This window comes from Lagenorhynchus albirostris, chromosome 4, assembly GCF_949774975.1.
Source record: "Lagenorhynchus albirostris chromosome 4, mLagAlb1.1, whole genome shotgun sequence".
Classification (NCBI taxonomy): Eukaryota; Metazoa; Chordata; class Mammalia; order Artiodactyla; family Delphinidae; genus Lagenorhynchus; species Lagenorhynchus albirostris.
Window position 1 is genome coordinate 146,296,879 of NC_083098.1, and position 27,046 is coordinate 146,323,924.

Sequence of the window (27,046 nt, forward strand, 5' to 3'; positions counted from 1 at the left end):
AATGAAACACAAGGATGTCAATATAATACTCTACATACCAAGCTGCTGCCACTTCTCAAAGTCTTATTTACTGACTACAGTCAGCATACCACACAGACCTCACACTCTTAGGTGTAAAATAACGTTCAGACAATGGCCAACTGCTTCTATATCCCCAAACGGCTAGAAACAAGCCCCCTGCCCAGACACTTTCTCAAAAGCCTCCTAGTAAGACTTCTCAGCCCCAAAAAAAGGAGATAAACAGCCTGGTCAAGAAGATCAGACAAAAGGTGCTTGCTTCCCACCCAAACCTATGACTTGAGATGTCTCTGAGGTAGGCACCACAGAAATAAGGTAGAGAGGGTCAATCCAAAGAGGAAGCCAAAAAATAACTCAGGCTTGATAACTACATCCAAAAAGAATCTGAGTGTTAGCAGGTCACCAGTACATGGTACTAACTAGAAACACCTAAACCAGAAGACTACTAAGTTTTGGAGGGAATTCTAGCACCAAAGAAATTTAAAAACTAACCAACAAACACCTCTATTTAATCCCTAATGCAACCTCAGTTTCCAACAAGTACACCTGAAGGAACAGGCTCTTACAATTATGCAAATCCATGAAAGACACACCCTCCAAAAGGCACTACAGATGTGGCCAGGGAAGAAAATGGACAAGGAAGAGTCTCCAAAGGGGAAAGTCAGGGTCCAAAATGAAGGACAGACAGAGCCTGAATGAGAAGACAAGCCCAAGGCATGCGGAGAGGGGCTTCCCGATGACTGGTCAGTAAGAGTCCATCACCACATGGACTGGTGACTGTGTGCCTCCCACCGGTCTCTTTTCTAAAAGAGACTCTTACTGATAAGCTATGTTGCGGACTGCTAGTCACCCACCAAAATGCCAGCCTTCCCTTCTCCGACACACACCTCCTGGTTAGAAGCTCCACAGCCTAGCTTCCCTGCAGTCGGGGATAGACAGGTGACTTAGTTCCCACAGATGAAATGGCAACAGAAGTAGCAGGTGGAGCTTCTGCCTTGCTGGCTCGCCCTGGGCATCCCCCTTTTAGTTCCCTCCGACTGGAACAAACATTCCTAACACCCAGTTTCTGATTATACAGATAAAGACAACAAGAAGGCTGCAGAGCAACAGGATGGAAGGAGCCTGAGTCCCAAGTGACCACAAGAGGCAGAGGCCCCTCACCACCCACCCTCATGAGTCACTCACTTCAAAAACACTGTGATGGAAACAACCCAAATGTCCCAGTGGATGGATAAATGACACAGCCGAATGACGGAACACTGCTTGGCAGTAAAAAGCAGCAAACCACTGATTCACACAAGGATGAATCTCAACGTATCAGCTTCAAGATACATAAGTATAATTCCATTTATGCCACGTTCTGGAAGACACAAAACCAGGGGAACATAAGGTGATCAGTAATTTCCAGGGGCCTGGCAGAGGAGGGGGGAGTTGACAGCAAAGAGGTCCGAGGCAGGGGGAATCTTTAGGAGGTGATGGCACTGTTCTAAATCTTGATTGTGGCAGTAGTTACACAGCTTTATGCAACTGTCAAAATTCACTGATCTGTACATTAAAAAGGGTACATTTTACTATATATATGTATGTGTGTGTGTGTATATAAATAAAATACCTCAATTTAAAGAAGAAAGCACCATGAGAATTTAAATGCTCTCTTCTTTGAGCCACCACATTAAAGTCTCTATTACAGCAGCTCAGAGGTTACCTAGTTTAAGACAGCCATCAAGAAAATTAAAGAACACTGACCACTCCAAGCACATTAGGAAGCAAACTAACTCACTTATCCACTACTCTTTTCCAAAGTGAGAATCTGTCAAAGGCCTTAAGTGAACTGAATTCATACACCCAGGCTCCTAGCTATATAGGTAGTGGCCCCTCCTTGGGTAGCCTCTTACCGTGAGGTCTAAAATGATTCCTAGGGGGATGGTAATCAGAAAAAGGTCGAAAAACACTAAACTGAGTGGACTTCACTACCTAACGATGGTCAGAATAGAAAAGTGATAAATACAAATGTGAGCTTCAAAAAGAACCTTGTCTCCCTCCTCACATGTGGAATAAACCACAAGAATACAGGTAACAATAAACAATACAGCTCTCTGGACCTGCCGCCTGGTTTCCTTAAGACCTACTGTGCTGTTCCCCCAAGCCAGAACTTGAGCAAAAGTTTATGAAACTAGCAGAAAGTCAAAGAGAAAATATCAGTCTCACCCACCAAAATAAAAATACATGCTTCTGTTGTCTGTTTGGGTCTAGCTCCTCCTCCGAGCTCCTTGTGAGGAAAGCCTGCCTTATTCACCCGGGACCCTGCCCTAGGCCCGGCCGTCAGCCAGCACCCCCATCACACTCTTTGGTAGTAACTGTTCCTGCAATTTCCTCCCCAGGGATGACAGACTCACTAAGAGCAAGGGCCACGTCGTGTCTCTCTCACTGGCACTCAGCACAGCACCTACACGGGAGCAGGTGTTTCAGACAGACAACAAAGGAATGGATAAGTAAGCTTTTGCTGTAGGAGGGTAGGTTACATACACGTTAAAACTGACTCAAAAGTTCTTAAGTCAGTCTTACAAACAAGATTCAGAAGATAAATGATAATTGCTTTAAACTTGAGTTTGCATAACCAAGAGATGGAAAGAAAAGTAGAAACAGCAAAGCTTAAAAAAGAGAGAAACTGTAGGGCAACCCCACAGGCTTGAGTTCAAGCACTTTGTGGAGTCCGAGCTGCAGCCCTCAGCCCCTCTGGCTGTGACCAAGACGTCAATCACGACACGTCTGATGACCCTGACTTTCACGACTTTACTGCCAGAAAGAGGGCAGCACACGTTCTATCATGGTCGGTTACAAAGAAAGCACATGTTTTAAGTTTCTCTTCCTAACTCATCCACAATCATTTTCCAGCAATCCAAACACTTTTGAGGGGGGAAAAAAAAATCTACCGTAGTATATTTAAATTTTCATCTTTTCCACACTCAATAGATAGCCCTAAAATCATAAGAGTCTTCAGATAGACAGTCAAAGTCTTCAGTGGTTACTAGTCTTGCTATTAAAATTTAAACAATAATTACTAAGTACCTATTTTGGGTGAGGAGCATAGAAACAAACCACCTGACTGCTACCAAAATACTTATCCTGTAAAATCTTCTCTCTTATCACACTGAAGAATACCCACATTTTAAAGTGTGAGGATCCGACTTTACCCTCAGACACCCCAACAAAGAGGCATTAACCAAAAATATCAGAAAACGAAAAAAACAACCCTTCCAACACTACCCACTGAAAGATGTCAGGGCAGCAATGTAGCCCAAAAGGAACAAACACCCCCACCCAGTACAAAACCAACCCGGCTTAAGCAGGCCCAGTATAGTCTGGCCTCAGGCTACTTTCCTCCGTCAGGAAGCCTGCGTGGGAACTCTGGCCACTGGAAATAACCCAGTCGTTTTGGTCATGCACCTTCAAACTCAGTTCTTGTACATGCCATGGTCCCTGCTTCAAATACTTCCTTCCCGTCTTATTTTGTCCAATAAACCAATTTGGAAGTTTAAGAAAACTACAACTATTTCATTCCCCCATGGAATTTAATTAGGCTGATGAACTAAGCTGTCAAACTGACTTGTTCTACAAGAAGAGTAAGTATGGAAATTAAGGTGAAAACGGAACCGCCCTGCTCTAGGCAGGAACTGGATGAGCAGGGTGAGAGCTGGATAAACAAGGTAAGAACAGTCCTGATCCTTCAGCTGCTTTTGTAAACGTGCTTATTTTAACTCCACCTTCAAAGTGAAAACAAACCACAGTCAGCCCCCCCCCAACTGTGTAATGAAGCGATCTGTACACAAACACGCATCTGTAAGGAGGAGGAACATATAAAAATCAAGGACTCTACAGGCATACTACAAACACGTTAAAACGATTATCAAAGAACTAATTCTGACAATGGGAACTCAAACCCTCTCATCAAAATTCTTATTTTTAGAATTATGTAAGAAAAATTTGATTCCAGGTTGAGGGTGTGCAAGGGAGGGCCTTGACTACTCCAGGAATCTTGTACTTGTCTTGCTAGTTGTGGTCACAGGTACTGTCACATACACATTTTCGAGTCGGTGCCTACACACCCCACACGATGAGTAAAACTGAGGTCTAGAGGCTGCCCCGCCTGCAGGAGCAGGGCAGTAAATGGCCGGGCAGACATCCAGGTCTTCTGATTCCTCATCAGCTGCTCTCTAACTTTCACCAAGTACTATACTAATGAGAGTGTTCCTAGAAGATTAGGACTCTTTTGGATCTTTTTTTTTTTAAAGAAGGAATGGAACACCAAAGTCATTTTGGAATTATGTTTCATACATAATTTTAAAATAAAAGTACTGCTTAAGGGAATTCCCTGGCGGTCCAATGGTTAGGACTCAACACTTTCACTGCCAAGGGCACAGGTTCAATCCCTGGTCAGGGAACTAAGATCCCACAAGCCGCTCGACACGGCCGAAAAGAAAAAGTACTGTTTGATTAGGGGAAGCAAGGCCTACGATTTCCCCACCACACAGTCTATATCACAGAAAAGGGCTGTGAAAGCCTTTCTTACCAGTAATTTAACTGAGTACTGTAACAATTACTAATAGAAGAAGGTGCAATTCAAAATGCGATCTATGCTAAGTGAAAAAGGTCTGACACAAAAGGCCCCACGTGTATGATTTCGTTCACAAGAAACGTCCAGAACAGGCAAATCCACAGAGACAGAAATAGATGAATGGTTGCCAGGGGCCGGGGGAGGGAAAATGGGAACTGACTGCTAATGGAGAGGGGCTTTCTTTTTGGGGTGATGAAATGTTCCAGAAATTAGACAGTAGTGATGGTTGCAGAGCCTTGTGAATATATTACAAACCACTAAGTTGTACATTTTAAAATGGTGAATTTTATGATATGTAAATCATAATCTCAATTTTTAAAAAAATCCGTCTGCAAATCCCAGCAGCTCTTCCTCCCCAGAGGAAGGGATGTGACCACTCCTCGCCACCAGCACTGTTGCTCCCAGCCCGGCACAAGCTGCCGGCACCTCCAGCTTTGACTACTTCAACAGCCTCCCGACTGATTTGATGACTTCAATCAGATTTGCTTACTTTAATAGCCTCTTTCATTCCTGCTCCCTGTCCACCAGGGGTGGCCCTCTTTGTTAATTGAAGTTTTTAATGAGGGGGACTTCCCTGGTGGTCCAGTGGGTAAGACTCCACACTCCCAATGCAGGGGGCCCAGGTTCGATCCCTGGTCAGGGAACCAGATCCCGAATGCGTGCCACAACTATGAAGCCTGCATGCCGCAACTAAAGATCTCACAGGCTGCAACTAAGATCTGGCACCGCCAAAAATAAATAAATAAATTTTAAAAAATCTTTCTTAAAAAAAAGTTTTTAATGAGGTAATTGTAGATTCACATGTAACTGTAAGAAATATCAATAAAAGAAATACAGTGTGTACTTCACTCAGTTTCCCCCACTGCTAACATTCTGCAAAACGATCACAGCCAGAACAGCGATACAATCCACTGATCTTTAGATTTCCAGTTTTACTTTTACTCATCTGTGCGGATGTGTGCATTTAGTTCTACACAATGTCATCAGATGTGTAAGTTTGTGTATCCACCACCAGAGTCAAGATATGGAACACTTCTATCACCATGAGGATCCCTTGAGCTGCCCTTTGAGAACCACACCCACCTCCCTTGGCCCTCCACTCTGTACCTCCACCCACCCCTAACCGGGCAACCACTCATCTACTCTCCACTCCTAGAACTATGTCATTTCAAAAATGTTACATAAGTAGAATCAGCCCGTATATAACCTTTGGGGATTGCCTGTTTTCACTAGCATAATTTCCTCAAGATTCATCTTAGTTGTTGCATGTATTATCAGGAGTTTGTTCCTTTTTATTGCTGAGTAGTTTAACCATTCACCTGTTGAAGGACATCTAAGCTGATTCTAGTTTTTGCCTATTATGAATAAAGTTGCTACAAACATTTGTGTACAGGTTTTTATGTGAACATAAGTTTTCACTTCTCCGGGATAAACACCCAAGAGTGCAACTGCCGGGTCATATAGTAACTGTATGTTCAGTTCTACAAGACACTGCTTGTTTTCCAGAGTAGCTGTCCATCTTATAGTCCCACCAGCGATGACTAAGTGACCCAGTTTCTTCCAAGCCAGCATTTGGTGTTGGCTTAGCATCGTAAGCTGTATCACTTGTTTGACTACACAAGTAAGCATCTGGTCAGAGTAAAATCCAAAGTCCTTATACTGGGGTACAGGCCCTAAACGGCTCCCCCTCATCTCCTCTTTCCGGCCTCCTCACTACTCCTGCAACATGGAAAGCACTCCCGCTCATCTGTTCCCTCTACCTCAACCTCACCTCCTCCAGATACCCACCCCGCTCCCCCTGCTCCAGCATCACCTTCTCAGTGCACTTCACACCCTAAACACCACCACAAAGCTCCTCTCCCCCTTATTCTGTTTTGTCTTTCTCCATAAACCACTGGCCTTGTTCACTGCTGTAACCCAAGGGCCCAGAACAGGCCCTGGCACACAACAGGCACCCAGTTGAAAGGAATCCTTCCAGGTCATCTAGTCCAGTCCCCACTTAAGTGCCCATTCCCAGTAGCTGGGAGCTCTTAATGCCACCACAGCTTACGTGTCAGTGTTACACCTACTTTACAGCTACACAAATGCTCCATGGCCCTAGGACAGAGAAATGATACTGCCTCAGCTACACCTGGACAGATGTAAGCAACATAAGTCTTCCCTCCCAAATGCTGATGGAATTTTATATTATATATTATTTTATATTATATTATATTATATCAACAGAAAAGTAGGTCCTGATCATCGACAGTGGAGCTTCTCAAGCTTTAATGTGCACATAAATTGCTCACAAACCTGGTTAAAATGCAGACTCTTGATTCAGTAAGTCTAAGGTAGGGCAGAGATTCTGTACTTCTTATGAGCTCCCAAGTGATACCAAATTGCTGGCCCTGAGACCACACTCTGAGCAGCGAGGATCTATGGCATATCTCGTCTCTAACACATATTCTAGCACCCAAACTGATTCAAGTTAACACAACTTGTACTGTGTTAATTTTTCCTTCTTGCGGTCTGAATAAGACTTCCATTCCAAGGTAGTTTACTGAGTGATTGGCTCACTTGCAGGGACCAGAGGTAATGGGGGTGGGGCCTCTGAAGGAGGAGAGAATAGGAAAGCCAGGACACTGTAAGACCTTTGCCTTTACATCTCCATAAGTCCTCTTTTAAAAAGAAATTCTACAGTATTATATAGCAGTTAATAAGAATGATAGGTACTGCTATGAAACAATGTCTTTGGTACACTAAGTGAAATAATATAGTGTGAGCTCATTCATGCAAAAAAAAAAAAAAAAGGACTTGTATATGCATTAAAAAATCAGAGAAAACGGGCTTCCCTGGTGGTGCAGTGGTTGAGAGTCCGCCTGCCAATGCAGGGGACACGGGTTCGTGCCCGGGTCCAGGAAGATCCCACCTGCCGCGGTGTGGCTGGGCCCGTGAGCCATGGCCGCTGAGCCTGTGCGTCCGGAGCCTGTGCTCCGCAACGGGAGAGACCACAACAGTGAGAGGCCTGCGAACCGCCAAAAAAAAAAAAAAAAAAAAAAAAAAAATCAGAGAAAACAAAAGAAACTTAACAATTGTTACTTTTAGGGAATGAGACTAGGACAGCCAGGGAGGAAGACTTTGCTTTCCACCTTCTGTGCTATTTGAAGACGTTGTTGCAACGTATATGTGTAATTTTTTTTAAGCTAGTTAACAAAAAGCAACCAAAAAAGAAATGCTTCCCCAAAGTGGTCCTATCATATCTAATCTAGGGGTGGACAAACTACAGCCTACCTGTTTCGGCCAGTCTAAGAAGTGTTTTTACATTTTTAAACGGTTGACACCCGCCCCCCAAAAAATCAAAGAATAATATTTTATGACGTGAAAACTATACAAATTTCAACGTCCTTAATAAAATGTTATTGGAACAGAGGCTCACATTCACTTACATAGTGCTTCTGGATGCTTCTTTTCTACAATGGCAAAGTTTAATGGTTGCTACAGAGATGTACCATTTACATAAAATGTTTGCCAATGTTCAAGAATCAGAAGACCTAATATTGTTAAGGTGCCAATACTCCCCAAACTGATCTACAGATTCAATGCAATACCCATCAGAGAATCCCAGCTGGCTTCTTCGTAGAAACTGACAATCAGATCTTACAATTCAAATGGAAATGCAAGGGGCCCAGAATAGCCAAAACTATCCTGAAAAGGAATAAAGTTGGAGGACTCACATTTCATGACTTGAAACTGTGATACAAAACTAATGGTAGGGACTTCCTGGTGGCGCAGTGGTTAAGAATCCGCCTGCCAATGCAGGGGACACGGGTTCGAGCCCTGGTCTGGGAAGATCCCACCTGCCGTGGAAAAACTAAGCCTGTGCGCCACAACTACTGAGCCTGTGCTCTAGAGCCCACGAGCCACAACGACTGAGCCTGTGCTCTAGAGCCCGCGAGCCACAACTACTGAGCCTGTGTGCCACAACTACTGAAGCCCGTGCACCTAGAGCCCGTGCTCCGCAACAGGAGAAGCCACCGCAATGTGAAGCCCTCGCACCGCAACGAAGACCCAACGCAGCCAAAACTAAATTAATTAATCTTTTTTAAAAATTAAAAAAGAAAAACCTAATGGTAATCAAGATTGTATACGGACTTCCCTGGCGGTCCAGTGGTTAGGACTCCGCACTTCCACTGCCATGCGCCCGGGTTCAATCCCTGGTCGGGGAACTAAGATCCCACAAGCCGCCCCACAAGCCACAGGGCTCAGCCAAAAAAAAGACTGAAGAGACAACCCAAGAAAGGGAGTATCATTTTACAAATCATGCATCTGATAAGGGTCTAGTACCCAGAATATTATGAAAACTGTCACAATTCAACAATAAAAAGACAACCCAACTTTCCCATTCAAAAATGGGAAAGAATGAGGATGAGGGTCTGCAAGTTAAGCATAAGAAAGCAGCTGGGTCCCTAATCACTGGTGAGCTTCCTCAAGCAGACACTGCTGTCTTATAATAAATTCCTTCCTATTTAAGTTACGGCAGCAGAGTTTTCTGTTACCTGCAGTTGAATATAACTGATAACACCAACTATGGCTAAATTATGTCATGCTTAGCAGACAGAGATGAACAAGTCCTGTTGGTTCTACCTTCAAAATTCAGTCAGTTCCCACCTTGCCACCCCTAACAACCTGACAGAATTCGCCAGCATCTCACCCGGGCACGTGGCTCGCTTCCCAGCTGGTCTCCTGCTCCTCACCATGCTGCCTTCACTCAGCTCTCAGCCAGTATTCACTGAAAAATGGAACTCAAATCCTGCCACTCCTCGGACCAAACCCTCCAAAACCTCCCACCTCACGTAGAATAAATGCCACTGTCTTTATTCCACCTTGAAGGGAGGGCCTACTGATCTATCTGATACAGCACTCTCTCTACCTCTCCGACCTCAGCTCCTACTGAGTCTCCCTCTCGCTAATTCAACGGGCCACACCGCCGCCTCGCTATTCCTCCATCAGCGGGGTTTGGACCAGCTCCCTCTGCTGGAACGCCCCTCCGCATACCTTTATGGCAATCCCTGACTCTCTTCTGGTCTTTACTCAAAAGACACCATCTCAGTGGCCCTTCCCTGGACATCCTATCTAAAACGTCAATACCTTATGAACCCTGACATTTCCTAGACCCCGTTCCCTGCTTTGCTGCTGTTCCTCCTTTGTTTACCACCGTCCAACATACTGTGTATTTTTCTTACGTATCCTGTTTCTGGTCTATGTCCCTCACTAAAATGTAAGCTTCATGAGGGCAGAGCTTTATCTGTTCATGGCTGTAGCCCTGCACCTATAACGATACTGGCTGTCACACATTAGACATTCAGCAAATAATTAAAATCAGAGAAAAACTAGGAGGGAATCTGAAGGAGAGTGAGAAAGTGCCAAAGGCCAACGTCAACTGCCTCATAATTGCAGTTAGGACCCTGCCAAGCTCTGGCACTCCCCTGCACGTCAGCCTTGCTGAGACTGTAGCCAGTACCGCCCGGAACCCCTGTATCCCATACGCTGAGCTGGGAGTAGGCACTCAGATCCTTCAACTGAAGCCCAAGCGTGGCTGGTGACGCCATAGTTCCACAGAGAGCAAGGGCCATAAAAATGGAACAGTTACTTTCTAATTGCTTTTGGCCAATCTTACTTTGGGGCATGGATTTTTCAGCTGAAGCATCTGAACAGAAACGCCAAGATCCAAATCTGTAAGCAGTGAGTTCGTTACTCAAAATTAATGAATACTTGCTTTCTCAACAGCAAAGTACATGAAAATGTAACATTTATGCATTTTATTTAAAATAACTATAATTCAGCCCAATGCAGTTGATTTCAGAGCATGCTAAGAACCTTTCAAAGTTACTATTCTGAAGTACTTTTGTTTTTAAAAAATTTAAAATCTATCTTCATATATATAATACATAGATTATATCTGGTAGGATACACAAGGAGGAAGCTTGCCTCGGAATGGAGTTAGGTACTCAGGAGAAAGGAACAGGCGAGAGACATTTTAATTACCTTTTTGCAATTTTGGAATTTGTACCATGTTAATGTATTATTTATGCAAAAATGATAGACTAAATTTTAAAAATAAGTCAATCATACATTTCCTTACAATAATGAAACAAAATGTATCTACTTTGTCAAGCTGGCTTAAGAAGGAAACCTCTTTACACCCATATTTTGAAGAAGATGAGCTAATTCAGGTTCTGTCAAATCAGCATAAGAAACAGAAAGCATATTTTCAGACTGACCAAGTGTTTGAACAAGCAGACAGGGACGGAAGTAAGGCCTTCCTTCCCACCCAGAGCCCTGCTTGGTGCTTCCCGCCTTTATACAAGATCACCCAGGGCATGGACTTCCACGACATCTAACTCCAGGAAAAGCACGACCATAAAAGTCTGGAATGGATAGTTATGGTTATAAATCACCTGCTGCAGAGAAAAGTCAAATTGTTAAAAAACAAACAAAAACCAACATTTTTCCCCTGTCAGTATCCAAACAGGTTTTTCACCTTTTAGCAGAAACCTTGTTTCCAGATTTTATTTTAACAGATAAGCCAAAAGTACTCCCCAAATTCTCAGTTTCTAATGAAACCTCAGGACACAGCAAGGATCATATCAGACGCACAACGAAGAAAACATTACTAAAAACGAATCAGCCTGAAGAAGGTACGCTTCTTAGAGAGGCCGCTTCGCGAAAACTTTCCTCGTTAAACGCCATCCTGTACACACCCAGATCAGAAATAAATTGACCCGAGATGAAAGAAAGGCCCGAACTGCAGCAGAGCACACACCCTGACCTCTGCTGAACACCCAGCACACAAGACTTCAGGGAAAAGTACTCGGTTCTCTTAGACGGTGTCGTTAATGGTCTCTCTTCTTCTGTTTCAAACACTTTCCCTGGCACAAGCAACGGAGACCCCCTGCTTCCAAACAGTAGCACATGTCAGCAACAGGAAGCGTGCGTGGGGTCCGCAGACACCACTGCTCCGGCAAAGCTGGACTGCGACACTCCTGACAGGGACATCACTCGCCCCCAGCGATTAACCTCTCCCTCGGCAACATGTCATTTGTTTCCAACTGAGAACAGGCAATAAAGGGCAGTCAACTCTTCCTAATATTTAAGCCAGTTTTATTGCTTCTCACGCATGAACAACAACCGTCTAGTCAGTTCACCGCTTACTTGGCAATCACAGCTCATTCAAGTGCCCGCAGGCCAACCCGAGCTGAGACAAGCCGGTCTCTCCCTGAAGCTCAACATTCTGCTGCGGATCCGGAACGACACGAAATGCCCTGAGGCTGCAGCCCCGAGCCACAGGCTGCTTAAAGGGGTCCTCGCAGGAGGCTCTCCATTGGGCCGCGCGCGCTCCCCCGCCCTCCAGCCCGACGTCCCAAGGCATGATGTCACCACTGTCCCCGCATCACTCCGGCTCCAATTCCCGGAGCATCCTGCGCCCCCAGCCCTCCTCCTCTCAGACCAGGAGGAGAGGGACGGGACGCGGCCTCGGCGCTGCCAAGTTCTGCTCACAACACAGCCCCGGTTCCTCCCCTAACTTCGCAGCCGGGAGAGCAGAGGACTGGGGCCGGGGCCGCCCCGGCGCCTCCGGGAGAGGCCGGCGAGGCTCCCCGCGCCTGCCGAGGGCCGGAGACCCACGCGGGGCCGGGGAACTGGGTGGGGGCCACGGGGCGGCCCTGCCGCCGCGGGCCGGGGAGCTGCAGCGGGCCTGCACTCACGGTCGGTGCAGCGGCTCCTCGGCCACGGCCGGTCCGGGCGGCGGCGGCGGCGGCGGGGGCGGGGGCGGCGGCGACTGCGGCTGAGGCGGCGGTTGCGCCTGCGGCGGCGGCTGAGGAGGCTGAGGCGGCGGCGGCGGCGGCGGCTGCTGCTGTTGCTGCTGCTGCTGCTGCTGGAAGGACTTGAGGGACTCGAAGGCCTTCATCAGCTTTTCCAGGGTCGCCATGGCGGCCTCCCGCCCCGCGGGAACAGCCCCCGGAACCCTCGGACCTGCTCGCGGTTCCGCTCACCAGCGCGGCAATGAATGAGGCTCGGAGGCACGGGCAGGAGCGGAACCGAAGCGCTCGGCCATCTTGGGTCCGTCCCGGCAGCCCCCGCGGCCCTGCGTCCCGCGACGCTCCGTCGTGGGGCGGGGCCAGGCTGGCGAGATTGACAGCCAGAGGCGGCGGCCTCCGCCATTGGCCGGGCGCGGCGCCAGCCAGTCTCCCGCGCCCGCCGTCTCGCTTTCTAGGACCGCCGCGACCACGGAGACCCCAGCGCTCCTCCAGGGCGCGGACTAGGGGCGCGGCGAGGAGGGGCGGGGCGGTCGTGAGCGTCATGCTCCCTCGGGAAGAAGCCCCTAGTCGAGGAGACCCCGGCCGACGCCCGGCGGGTGGCAGGGAGGGCCGGCCGTGGACTCGGAGCCGGAGACCCTGCGTGGGTGCTTGCTCACCCAGCGGCCCGGGCGAAGAGAGGGCTCACGGGACAGCCTTGCAGAGGAGGAAGGGGGAAGTGGGTCGCCCCGCGCGGAGCCAGAGGACCCTCAAGGCGGGAGCCCAGGTGTGGCCCCCAGAGAGGAGCGGAGCCCTGGAGAGCCAGTCTGCAGCCCGAGGAGGAGCTGAGGAACTTGGCGGAGGGCCTGGGGCAGGGACGGGTGGTAAAAACCTGCCTGGTCGGTGCCTGCTGCCCGGAGAGGCCGTGGCTGGTGCAGCGACCCCAGAGACTGCCCCGCCGGCATGACTGCCCGGCCCAAGGGTGTGCCCTCCCCTTGAGCGCGGCCGGCCGGCGTGGGAGGGTCCCGGGCTCCAGAGCCTCGCCACCCGGAGGGGCGGCAGTGAGCAAGCAGAGGGGCAGCGTCCGCTTGCCCGCAGGGAGTGGGTGGCCCTCAGAGAAGCCGCCTGGGGCAAGCAGCATGAAGCCTCCAGAGCCCACTCAGGGCAGCGACCTGTTCTAGGCCACAAGCCACGTCTCCGCCTGATTTCAGACCCTGTTGTCCCAAAGCAGTCAGGTGAACCCAGCATCGCCACAGGAAGCCTTGTCTCCAAGGGGACAGCGACTGCCCCCGCTTCAGGGGAAGGACCTCAGAGAAACTTGCCACAAGCCTTGAGGTCCCAGTTCCCTGATTTAATAAAGGCCCTTGTCCACAGGCCGAGCCATGTGCCAGCCCTCACAGGACAGGCCACAATGACGGGGCTCCAGGCTGTCAGGGACTGTGGTTGGCAGACTTCTCGGGTGACCGAGTGACCCCCCTCCTGAGATCACCACCTTGTATAGTCCCCTCCCCTTGAGAGTGGGCTGTCACTGGAGGCTGGCTTCTGATTAAGGTTTACATTTTACAGCAAGACAAAAAAGTTTGAACAGAAAGTTCTCTATGTCGTTTGGGCCCCCTCCCTCCCTACTGTGCAGCGTGCATCTGCGTTACCCGTTAACCAGACCTCCTCCAAGATGGGAACGCCTGCGGGACCGTAAAGATCAACTTTTCCTTTCTTCTGACCTAGCAATGGAACTTCTTACAAGGTTAGCATTCTTTCCCAACTCTGGAGGGGGCCGTACTGACTGCGCACTTTGTAAGAGTTTACCTGGACTATGTATCTTTGGTGAACTCTCTGTAAAATGTCAGTATGTCATTGTGATGTATGAGCCTTTGTCTCAAAAATATATATGATTGGGCTTCCCTGGTGGCGCAATGGTTGGGAGTCCGCCTGCCGATGCAGGGGACACGGGTTCGTGCCCCGGTCCGGGAAGATCCCACATGCCGCGGAGCGGCTGGGCCCCTGAGCCATGGCCGCTGAGCCTGCGCGTCCGGAGCCTGTGCTGCGTGGCGGGAGAGGCCACAACAGTGAGAGGCCCGCGTGCCGCAAAAAAAAATATATATATATATATATATATATATGATTGTGTCTTGGACTTCTACCAGGCAGAACAGCTCTCAGGGCTTCTGAGAGCCTGCCTTCTGGCTTATAATCCTCATTTTGGCTTGAATAAAATTCTCTATTTTCTTCTTAACTTGATTGTTAATTGAATTTTCACTGACACTTCTAACATTCTAATAGGCAAAGGTGGCACTCCTGGGATTAAGTAACAAAAGACTGAGCCTTCTGTCCTGCTGGCTGTCTGCACCTTCTTGGCTTGCACACGCGTTCTTGAAGCCAGGCTGCCATGTTGGGAGGCCCACTCGGCCAACAGCCCAGGGAGAACTGAATCCTGCCAACACCACATGAGCTCGGAGGTGGATCCCTGCCCAGTTGAGCTTTCAAGTGAGAGGCAGGTGGTACTTAAACGCAGGCTTTTGAGAGACCAGGGAGTGAAGGACCTAGTTAAGCTGTGCCCAGATTCCTGATCTGCATTAACTGTGAGATCCTGTGTTGTTAAGCCACCATGCGATTGGTTACACAGCAACAGGTAAGTGTATTAGTTCGCTAGGGCTGCACTAACAAAGTTCCACAGAATGGGGGGCTCAAATAACAAGAATTTATCCTCTCAGTCCTGGATGCTGTAAGTCCCAGATCACGGTGTGAGCAGGCTGGTTCCTTCTGAGGCCTCTCTACTTGGTGTGCAGACGGCCGTCTTCTCCCTGTGTCCTTGCATGTTCCTCCTTCTATGCACGTCTGGGTCCTAATCCTCTTTTCTTAAAGGACAATGGTCATATTTGATTAGGGCCCACCCTCATGACCTTATTTTATCTTAATTACATCATTAAAGACACTTTCTCCAAATATAGTCACATTCTCAGGTCCTAGGGGTTAGGACTCAACGTATGAATTTTCAGGGGACACAATTCAGCCCATCACACTAAGTAGTAGAGTTGTCTCCTAATAGCCACTCTGACCTTCAATAGTAGGACTTCAGTTTTCATCCAGGCACTTTTCCACATTTCCCTCCTTCCTTTTAGCTAGCTGTAGCCATGTGACTGAGCAAGTTCTGGCTGGTAAGATGTAAGCAGAAGTGACGTGTGTTATTTCTAGAAAATCTCCTTAAAAGGAAGGGGTACACCTGTCTTCTTCCTGCTGCCTGGAATGGGCGGATAGTGGTTGGCACTTGAGCAGTCATTTTGGATCATGAGGATGAAAGCCACATCCCAGGACAATGGAGCTGGCAGGACTGGGTGGAGATGCCATTCCAGCCTGGCCAGACCATCTCTGGACTTCTCACAGACAAATATCTATAGGAGAGAAACGTAATTGCATTTTTTTTTTTTTTTTTTTTTTTTTTGCGGTACGCGGGCCTCTCACTGTTGTGGCCTCTCCCGTTGCGGAGCACAGGCTCCGGACGCGCAGGCTCAGCAGCCATGGCTCACGGGCCCAGCCGCTCCGCGGCATGTGGGATCCTCCTGGACCGGGGTACGAACCTGCGTCCCCTGCATCGGCAGGCGGACTCTCAACCACTGCGCCACCAGGGAAGCCCCATGATTCCATGTTGTTTAAGCCACTTTTACTTTGGATTATTCTGTTTATGGGCTCCTAAACCCAAATTCTGACCAGTCCAGAGAGGGTATGAGTCACTGAGACCTTATATGGCCACAACAGATCAGGCTGTGTTAGCTGAGGCAAGAAGAAACTCGTCTGCTGAGAACTTACTATACCCCTGACAAGAGGTCTTAGAGGAAAGCCTATTGAAAGGGACCGTCCAGAAGGCAGATTTTTTTAATTCAGAGAAAAGTTTGGCATCGTCGCAGACTAATCAAAGATTCCACAGCTGGGAAGGCAGTTTGGCTTCTTGTCTCCAAAGCCTTAAAATGAATGTAGCCTCTGAACAGCAAATGCACTCCCAGTAATTTATCCTCAGAAAAGAATCACTTGTGTGTCAGGATGGTCACTGGTTACAGCAATATTTAGGACCAAAAGAAACAAAAGGAAACATGGACAGGAGATTAGCTAAATGAAGCACGATATATCCATATGACAAAACTGTGCAGTTACTCAAATCCTGTTGTAGAAGAGCATTCATGACATGGAAAAAGGTGTGCAATGCATTAGCAGGTTACACTACTGTGTACAGCACGATCCCCCCTCTTTTTAAAGAAAAACGATACATAAATAGAAAGAGACCTGCTCACCGAGTCTAAAACAGTGACTCTCTCTGTGCAGGGCAATTACAGGAAATTTAATCTGGGTGCTTTTCTGTATTTTTCAAATCTTCAGCAATGAATGTGTACTACTCAGGGGAAAAACATGTAAAAGTTTGAGTGGAGAACTAAAAATGAAAGCCTTGCAACACACTTGTGACTGATTCTGCCCAGGAAAAGAGGGAACCCAACACACCCACAAACGGGGTACACTCCAGTTGGGGGGCAGGCACCTGCCCTAAATCCAAAACCAGGTGGGAGTTCATTGCGGGTGAGGCCTTGGGTCAGAAAAAGGAAACGTGAAGCAGCGCCATGAGGAACAGGCTGAGTGGACTGGCAACTCCTGAGGGTGCTTCGGTGGCCCCCCACCAGTCACCCCCAAGGGGTTCTCTCACTTTAGAGGGAATTATTGCCATGTTATTTTAATTCTACATAAGTACACAAACTGCCAAAGATATAGATACAGTAACTGTTGTTTTGAACAGCCAGCTCTTGGTTAAATTGTCTCCCAGATGTACCATTTTCGTCACTCTTCATCCGTGCCTGCATCTCTGATCTTCCATTTTGGATCATTTTCTTCTGTCTGGAAAACACCCTAGAATTTCTCTTACAGTGGATCTTCTATTGCTGAAACCTCTCAGTTTCAGTTTATCTGAAAATGTCTTTTTTTTTTTTTTCGCCTTCATTCCTAGTGGATTTTTGGTTGGGTATATAATTCAAGGTTGGCAGGTATGTTCTGTCAGCAGATTACAGATCCGGACATCACGTCTTCTGCTTTTCATTCTCACTGTTGAGAAATCAGTTGACTTAATGTTTGCTCCCTTGGAGGTAAGTGTCTTTTTCCCTCTGACGGTTGTTAAGATTTTCTCTCTGTCTTTGGCTCTCTGTGATTTCAGCGTGCCATGTCTGGGTGTGTAAGGAGAGAATCACTTGTTACAGGATGCCCCTGGGGATCCTGTCAAGTGATCTCCCCATAGGCTGCTCAGCAGGAAGGGCCCAAAAGACCGGCCAAGACCAGTTCTGAAAGTCTTGGAAGCACACGTTCCCCTGGTGAAAGATGTCTGGGATCCGGATGGTCTTTTCACCAGCAAAGCCATTCCCCCACAGCCTGAAATCTGCCATGGCTGCAGGATTGGCCAGGGACTCCCCGTCCCCTTCCAATTCCCCTATAAATACACAGAATGACAGGGAGCAAGGTCCCTCTCCTGGGGCACTACCTATACTGTGGCCATCCGGGCCCGGGGCTAACACAACTCTCCGTGGGATGCAAAGAGCTCGGGAGACAGGTGCTTTTTTTTTTTTTTTTAACATCTTTATTGGAGTATTATTGCTTTACAGTGGTGCGTTTCTTCTGTAACAAAGTGAATCAGCTATACATACACATATATCCCCACATCTCCTCCCTCTTGACAGGTGCTTCTTCTGATGACCTTTGGCCTCCAAGTTCCCCCACTGGCTCCAGTTTACGGCTGCACCATGTGTTGTTTATGGTGTTTGTTATTACCCTGGCTTGGTTTAACAGTAGAATTTCTTTTCATTTAATCTGCTTGGAAATAGTTGGCTACTGAACGTGTGGACTAATGGCTTCCAAGTTTTGGAAACTGCTCGGTCATTATCTCAAAATATTGCCTGTTTCTCTTCTCTCTTCCTGGTGTTCTCACCACAACCTATCTTCTATTTTCTTTTTTTTTCCTCTCATTGCTTTATTCTGGATAGTTTCATCTGATTTATTTTACTAGTTCTCTTTTTAGCTGTTTCCATTCTACTGCTGAACCCTTAATGTTAACCATTCAGTTCTGGAATTTTGTAGCTTTCAGGACTGGAATTTATATCTTTCTAAAGTATGCTATGTCACTTTTTATAAATAGTTTCTAGCTTCCTGTCAAAATTGTCAAGCTATGCAACTTTTCTCCTTGAACATAGTGAGCACAGTGTTTAAGAGTCTGTGTCTCGCATATTTCCATTATCTAGAGCCTCTAAGGAAATTTTTTTGTCTTGTTTGTTTTTTGGCTGTGTCGCACAGCATGGGGGATTTTAGTTCCCTGACCAGGGATCGAACCCATGCCCCATGCAGTGGAAGTGCAGAGTCTTAACCACTGGACCACCAGGGAAGTCCCAAGGGAATGTTTTTCATGTCTGAAGTTTTGGCTAATTTTCATTCATTTGCCTCATCTCATGTGCCTGGTTATCTTTGATTATATACTGGACATTGTATCTGAAAATTATTATAGAAGAGATTTACAGCTTAGGGTATTTTCTTCCTCCAGGCAAGATTTTTGTTTGCAATGCTACTCTCCTTGGGACACTAGAAGTTCTAGGTCATGTTAATCCAAATTCCAGTTTCGGAGTCCTCTGGGCCACCCATCTTTTTTTTTTTTTTTTAATTTATTTATTTATTTTTGGCTGTGTTGAGTCTTCGTTTCTGTGCGTGGGCTTTCTCCCGTTGCGGCGAGTGGGGGCCACTCTTCGTCACGGTGCGCGGGCCTCTCACTATCGCGGCCTCTCTTGTTGTGGAGCACAGGCTCCAGACGCGCAGGCTCAGTAGTTGTGGCTCACGGGCCTAGCCACTCCACGGCATGTGGGATCCTCCTGGACCGGGGCACGAACCCGTGTCCCCTGCACTGGCAGGCGGATTCTTAACCATTGCGCCACCAGGGAAGCCCCACCCATCTTATTTTTTAATTTTTTTTTTTTTTTTTTTTTTTGCTGCACGTGCAGCATGTGGTATCTTAGTTCCTTGACCAGGGATTGAACCTGCAACCCCTGCATTGGGAGTGCAGAGTCTTAACCACTGGACCACCAGGGAAGTCCAGGCCACCCGTTTTAGAGAGCTGGTTTTCTTCCAGGTCACCCTTATTCTTGGGTGGGCTGGACCCGGAAGTGGAGTGTGAACTGGCCGGGCCCCCAGTCTTGGCCTGCCCTGGATTTGGTTTTTGCTCTCCTAGCCTTGAGCTTAGCTCAGCCTTTCGGGTGTTTCAGGACTCCAACCCCCCCAAAGCGGGAGGAGCCCTAGCGTTTGGCTCATCTCTCTAGGTGCCACCCTCTCCTGGCTTTCAGCCCTGAAAGTTGCTGACTCTCTTGACGTAGATATTTGCCGAGCTTTATTAGCTATTTTCATCAGGAGGGTAGATCCGTATTCTCTAGTCCGTCCTTGCTGTACATGGAAGTTCCTCCTATAAATATTAAATAGGATGCTATTGAGAGTGGTCATCCTTCTCTTATTCCTGATTTTAACATTCCTGATTTTAACATGAATATTCCTGATTTTAACATGAATAAACCCTCATCAGGTAAGATGCTGCCTCTGGATGGTAAATATATTTTATTATGATAAAGAAGCATGGATTGATCTACAGTTTACCCTTGAACAACATGGGTTTGAGGTGCACAACTCCACTTATATGAGGCTTTTTTTCAGTAAATACCACAGTACTACAGAATACGTGGTTGGTTGACTCCTCAGATGTGGAACCATGGATACGGCGGGCCGACTATAAAATTATATGCGAATTTTCAACTGTGCGGGGGTCAGCACCCCAAACCCTGTGTTCTTCAAGGGTCAAATGTATTTTATTGACTGTGTAAAAAAGTGGGTTGAAGTTGGTCAAATGCCTTTATGAAAATGATCTTTTATTTTTGCTTTGGATCTATTAACATGATGTATTATGTTACTGGATTTCCTGATATTGAACCATCCATGCATTATTAAAACAAACCCACTATTTTGATGTAGTACTTTTGTTTGTTTGTTTTGGCTGCACTGTGTGGCATGTGGGATCTTAGTTCCCTGACCAGGGATCGAACTCATGCCCCCTGCAGTGGAAGTGCGGAGTCTTAACCACTGGACCACCAGGGAAGTCCCTTGATGTAGTAATTTTAATGTGTTGCTGGATTCTGTTTGCTAATATTTTAAGGGCTTTTGCATTAATATTCATAAAAGAAGTTGGTATAGACTTGTTTTTTAAAGGTCAGTGTGGGGCTTTCCTGGTGGCGCAGTGGTTAACAATCCACCTTCCAATGCAGGGGACATGGGTTTGAGCCATGGTCCGGGAAGATCCCACATGCTGCGGAGCTACTAAGCCTGTGCACCGCAACTATTGAGCCTGCCCTCTAGAGCCCATGAGCCACAACCCCTGAGCCCATGTGCCACAACTACTGAAGCCCACGTGCCTAGAGCCCATGCTTCACAACAAGAGAAGCCACTGCAATGAGAAGCCTGTACACCGCAACCAAGAGTAGCCTGCGCTCCCTGCAACTAGAGAAAGCCCACGTGCAGCAACAAAGACCCAACATAGCCACAAAAAAAAAAGTCAGCGTGAACTTTTTAATTAATTAATTTATTTATTTATTTTTGGCTGCATTGGGTTTTCGTTGCTGCACACCGGTTTTCTCTAGTTGCGGCAAGCGGGCTTCTCATTGCAGTGGCTTCTCTTGTTGCGGAGCACAGGCTCTAGGTGCTCAGGCTTCAGCAATTGTGGCTCATAGGCTCTAGAGTGCAGGCTCAGTAGTTGTGGCGCACGGGCTTATTTCCTCTGCGGCATGTGGGATCTTCCCGGACCAGGGCTCGAACCCCTGTCTCCTGCATTGGCAGGCAGATTCTTAACCACTGCGCAACCAGGGAAGCCCTAGCCATTAGTTTGTTTTTTCCCTATTACTTTCCTCCTTCTGCTTTTCCTAAATGTATTTTTCAATCCTTATGAGTTAGAGGCCAAATTCATTTATTTCCAGGCACTTATTTTTGTTGATATAATTAAAAGCTATACATTTTCTCCATGAGCACTATATTTTAGTTGTATCCCATGCATCAGATATATAAGTCCTGTTGTTCTGCAGTTTTGCATTATATATCCTCTTTGGCCCAAGAGAACTTTAATAGAGGCTATTAAATTTCCAGGTGCCAAGGCCTGTTTGTTTTCTGATTTTGTTATTAATTTGTAAGTTTACTGCATTTGTAATCACATACTCGACTATATTTAAATCTTTTTAAATTTTTTGTTAGGATATTGTTTCCCCCTTTTTTATGAGAATATTTTTTAAGATATTTATTTATTTATTTGGCTGTGCCAGGTTTTAGTTGAGGCATACAGGATCTTCGTTGACGTGTGTGAAATGTTCGTTACAGCACACAGGATCTTTAGTTGCGGCATGCATGCGGGATCTAGTTCCCAACCAGGGATCCAACCTGGGCCCCCTGCATTGGGAGCACAGAGTCTTAACCCCTGGACCACCAGGGAAGTCCCCATGAGGATTTTCTTTGTGCCACAATATACGGTCCCTTTTCATGAATGTTCCATGGGCACTGGAAAGAAAGTGCATTTTTATTATCAATATAGAATGTATTACCTATATATTACATCAATACATTATCTATCTATCCATCCATCCATCCACATACACACATGTTCATAAAATGCACCTTACCATGCTCTTTCGGTCTGATCTGTCTGGGAGTGACAGCTGGGTCAAACCTCTCAGCTCTGCTTTGGGAAAGCTATGGCTGCTGGTGAAGTTATTTCTGACCATTTCATCTTGTTTGAGAATTGTACCTTCAATCACAAAATGCCCCTCCTGCTTGGCTTAACGTTTTGTGGCCCGGATTCCATCTTGTCTGATACTAAGATTGTGACTGCTGCTTTTATTTTTGTCTGCATTTTCCTGATATACATTGTCAATGGTTGAATTGTAACCTTTCTCACTCACTTTGTTTTATGTGTGTCTCAGATACAGCACAGAGTTGGGTTTTGCCTTGTGACCCAATCTGAAAATCTCCCTTTAATTGGTGAGTTAAGACCATTTATATATGGTGGGGCTAATGGCAGACTCTGGGAGGGCTCACGCCAAAGAGTGCTTCCCGGAGCTTCTGCTGCCAGTGTCCTTGTACCCACGATGAGCCACAGCCACGCCCTGCCTCTGCAGGAGACCTTCCAACACTGGGAGGTGAACTAGGCAATTTGAGACAAACCCTACTCCCGCTAAGGACCAGGAAACTAGGGGACAAAATTTTAAAAATCATCTATTTGAAAGCATCAGAGAACTATTAAGGCAGAGAAGTATAACCAGGCCAAGAGGTGGTTCTTTGAAAAGACTAATAAAAAGAATTGGACCAGAGGGCAGACAGCAGAAGAACAACTACAATCCTTCAGCCTGTGGAACAAAAACCACATTCACAGAAAGATAGACAAGATGAAAAAGCAGAGGGCTATGTACCACATGAAGGAACAAGATAAAACCCCAGAAAAACACCTAAATGAAGTGGAGATAGGCAACCTTCCAGAAAAAAAATTCAGAATAATTATAGTGAAGATGATCCAGGACCTTGGAAAAAGAATGGAGGCAAAGATCGAGAAGATGCAAGAAATGTTTAACAAAGACCTAGAAGAATTAAAGAACAAACAAACAGAGATGAACAATACAATAACTGAAATGAAAACTACAATAGAAGGAATCAATAGCAGAATAACTGAGGCAGAAGAACGGATCAGTGACCTCCAAGACGGAATGGTGGAATTCACTGCTGTGGAACAGAATAAAGGAAAAAGAATGAAAAGAAATGAAGACAGCCTAAGAGATCTCTGGGACAACACTAAACACAACAACATTCACATTATAGGGGTCCCAGAAGGAGAAGAGAGAGAGAGAAAGGACCCGAGAATATATTTGAAGAGATTATAGTTGAAAACTTCCCTAACATGGGAAAGGAAATAGCCACCCAAGTCCAGGAAGCGCAGCGAGTCCCATACAGGATAAACCCAAGGAGAAACATGCCGAGACACATAGTAATCAAATTGGCAAAAATTAAAGACAAAGAAAAAGTATTGAAAGCAGCAAGGGAAAAACGACAAATAACATACAAGGGAACTCCCATAAGGTTAACAGCTGATTTCTCAGCAGAAATTCTACAAGCCAGAAGGGAGTGGCCTGATACACTTAAAGTGATGAAAGGGAATAACCTACAACCAAGATTACTCTACCTGGCAAGGATCTCATTCAGATTCGCTGGAGAAATCAAAAGCTTTACAGAGAAGCAAAAGCTAAGAGAATTCAGCACCACTAAAGCAGCTCTACAACAAATGCTAAAGGAACTTCTCTAAGTGGGAAACACAAGAGAAGAAAAGGACCTACAAAAACAAACCCAAAACAATTAAGAAAATGGTCATAGGAACATACATATTGATAATTACCTTAAACGTGAATGGATTAAATGCTCCAACCAAAAGACACAGGCTTGCTGAATGGATACAAAAACAAGACCCATATATATGCTGTATACAAGAGACCCACTTCAGACTTAGGGACACATATCTTTTCCCCTGAAAGTGAGGGGATGGAAAAAGATATTCCAGGCAAATGGGAATCAAAAGAAAGCTTGAGTAGCAATACTTGTATCAGATAAAATAGACATTAAAATAAACAATGTTACAAGAGACAAGGAAGGACACTACGTAGTGATCAAGGGATCAATCCAAGAAGAAGATATAACAATTACAAATATATATGCACCCAACATAGGAGCACCTCAATACATAAGGCAACTGCTAACAGCTATAAAAGACGAAATCAACATAACACAATAATAGTGGGGGACTTTAACACCTCACTTACACCAAGGGACAGATCATCCAAAATGAAAATAAATAAGGAAACAGAAGCTTTAAATGACATAACAGACCTGATAGATTTAATTCATATTTATAGGACATTCCATCCAAAAACAGCAGATTACACTTTCTTCTCAAGTGCGCACGGAACATTCTCCAGGATAGATCACATCTTGGGTCACAAATCAAGCCTCAGTAAATTTAAGGAAATTGAAATTATATTAAGCATCTTTTCTGGCCACAACACTATGAGATTAGAAATGAATTACAGGGAAAAAAACGTAAAAAACACAAACACATGGAGGCTAAACAATACATTACTAAATAACCAAGAGATCACTGAAGAAATCAAAGAGGAAATCAAAAAATACCTAGAGATAAATGACAATGAAAACACGATGATCCAAAACCTATGGGATGCAGCAAAAGCAGTTCTAAGAGGGAAGTTTATAGCAATACAAGCCTACCTCAAGAAACAAGAGAAATCTCAAATAAACAACCTAATCTTACACCTAAAGGAACTAGAGAAAGAAGAATAAACAAAACCCAAAGTTAGCAGAAGGAAAGAAATCATAAGGATCAGAGCAGAAATAAATGAAATAGAAACAAAGAAAACATTAGCAAAGATCAACAAAACTAAAAGCTGGTTCTTTGAGAAGATAAACAAAATTGATAAATCATTAGCCAGACTCAACAAGAAAAAGAGGGAGAGGACTCAAATCAATAAAATTAGAAATGAAAAAGGAGAAGTTACAACAGACACTGCAGAAATACAAAGCATCCTAAGAGACTACTACAAGCGACCCTATGCCAATAAAATGGACAATCTGGAAGAAATGGACAAATTCTTAGAAAGGTATAACCTTCCAAGAGTGAACCAAGAAGAAACAGAAAATATGAACAGACCAATCACAAGTAATGAAATTGAAACTGTGATGAAAAATCTTCCAACAAACAAAAGTCCAGGACCAGATGGCTTCACAGGTGAATTCTATCAAACATTTAGGGAAGAGCTAACACCCATCCTTCTCAAACTCTTCCAAAAAATTGCAGAGGAAGGAACACTCCCAAACTCATTCTGAGACCACCGTCATGCTGATACCAAAACCAGACAAAGATACTACAAAAAAAGAAAATTACAGACCAATATCACTGATGAATATAGATGCAAAAATCCTCAACAAAATACTAGCAAACAGAATCCAACAGCACATTAAAAGTATCATACACCATGATCAAGTGGGATTTATCCCAGGGATGCAAGGATTGTTCAGTATACACAAATAAATCAATGTGATACACCATATTAACAAATTGAAGAATAAAAACTGTATGATCATCTCAATAGAGGCAGAAAAAGCTTTTGACAAAATTCAACACCCATTTATGATATAAAAAAAAAAACTCCCTAGAAAGTGGGCATAGAGGGAACCTACCTCAACATAATAAAAGCCATATGTGAGAAACCCACAGCAAACATCACTCTCAATGGTGAAACACTGAAAGCATTTCCTCTAAGATCAGGAACAAGACAAGGATGTCCACTCTCACCACTATTATTCAACATAGTTTTGGAAGTCCTAGCCACAGCAATCAGAGGAGAAAAAGAAATGAAAGGAATACAAATGGGAAAAGAAGAAATAAATCTGTCACTGTTTGCAGATGACATGATACTCTACACAGAGAATCCTAAAGATGCCACCAGAAAACTACTAGAGCTAATCAATGAATGTGGTAAAGTTGCAGGATACAAAATTAATGCACAGAAATCTCTTGCATTCCTATACACTAATGATGAAAAATCTGAAAGAGAAATTAAGGAAACACTCCCACTTACCATTGCAACAAAAAGAATAAAATACCTAGGAATAAACCTACCTAGGGAGACAAAAGACCTGTATGCAGAAAACTATAAGACACTGATGAAAGAAATTAAAGATGATACCAACAGATGGAGAGATATACCATGTTCTTGGATTGGAAGAATCAATATTGTGAAAATGACTATACTACCCAAAGCAATCTACAGATTCAATGCAATCCCTATCAAATTACCAATGGCATTTTTTACAGAACTAGAACAAAAAATCTTAAAATTTGTATGGAGACACAAAAGACCCCTAATAGCCAAAGCAGTCTTGAGGGAAAAAAATGGAGCTGTAGGAATCAGACTCCCTGACTTCAGACTACACTACAGAGCTACAGTAATCAAGACAGTATGGTACTGGCACAAAAAAAGAAACATAGATCAATGGAACAAGATAGAAAGCCCAGAGATAAACCCACGCACCTATGGTCAACTAATCCTTGACACAGGAGGCAAGGATATACAATGGAGAAAAGACAGTCTCTTCAGTAAGTGGTGCTGGGAAAACTGGACAGCTACATGTAAAAGAATGAAATGAGAACACTCCCTAACACCATACACGAAAATAAACTCAAAATGGATTACAGACATAAATGTAAGACCGGACACTATAAAAACTCGTAGAGGAAAACATAGGAAGAACACTCTTTGACATAAATCACAGCAAGATCTTTTCTGATCCACCTCCTAGAGTAATGGAAATAAAAACAAAAATAAACAAATGGGACCTAATGAAACTTCAAAGCTTTTGCAAAGCAAAGGAAACCATAAACAAGATGAAAAGACAACCCTCAGAATGGGAGAAAATATTTGCAAACGAATCAACGGACAAAGGATTAATCTCCAAAATATATAAACAGCTCATGCAGCTCAATATTAAA

General features: G+C 45.3%; 2 protein-coding genes across 13 annotated transcripts in view; one reads left to right on the forward strand and one right to left on the reverse strand.

Moving 5' to 3' along the window:
- HTT (huntingtin) overlaps positions 1-12,743 on the reverse strand; it is a 137,019-nt gene extending 124,276 nt beyond the window's left edge. For 11 of the 12 annotated variants that reach the window (XR_009540451.1, XR_009540450.1, XR_009540453.1 and 8 more), the window contains exon 1: positions 12,379-12,743. Coding sequence is in view for 6 of the 12 variants with exons in the window: in XM_060148801.1 (XP_060004784.1) it covers positions 12,379-12,602 (224 nt within the window). In the remaining 6 variants the exon portion in view is untranslated. Of the gene's footprint in view, positions 1-1,203; positions 1,258-12,378 lie in introns of those variants that run through there. The other variant, XM_060148806.1, reaches the window with a different exon arrangement.
- LRPAP1 (LDL receptor related protein associated protein 1) overlaps positions 1-27,046 on the forward strand; it is a 462,538-nt gene that overhangs the window by 355,353 nt on the left and 80,139 nt on the right. The window lies entirely within an intron of this gene.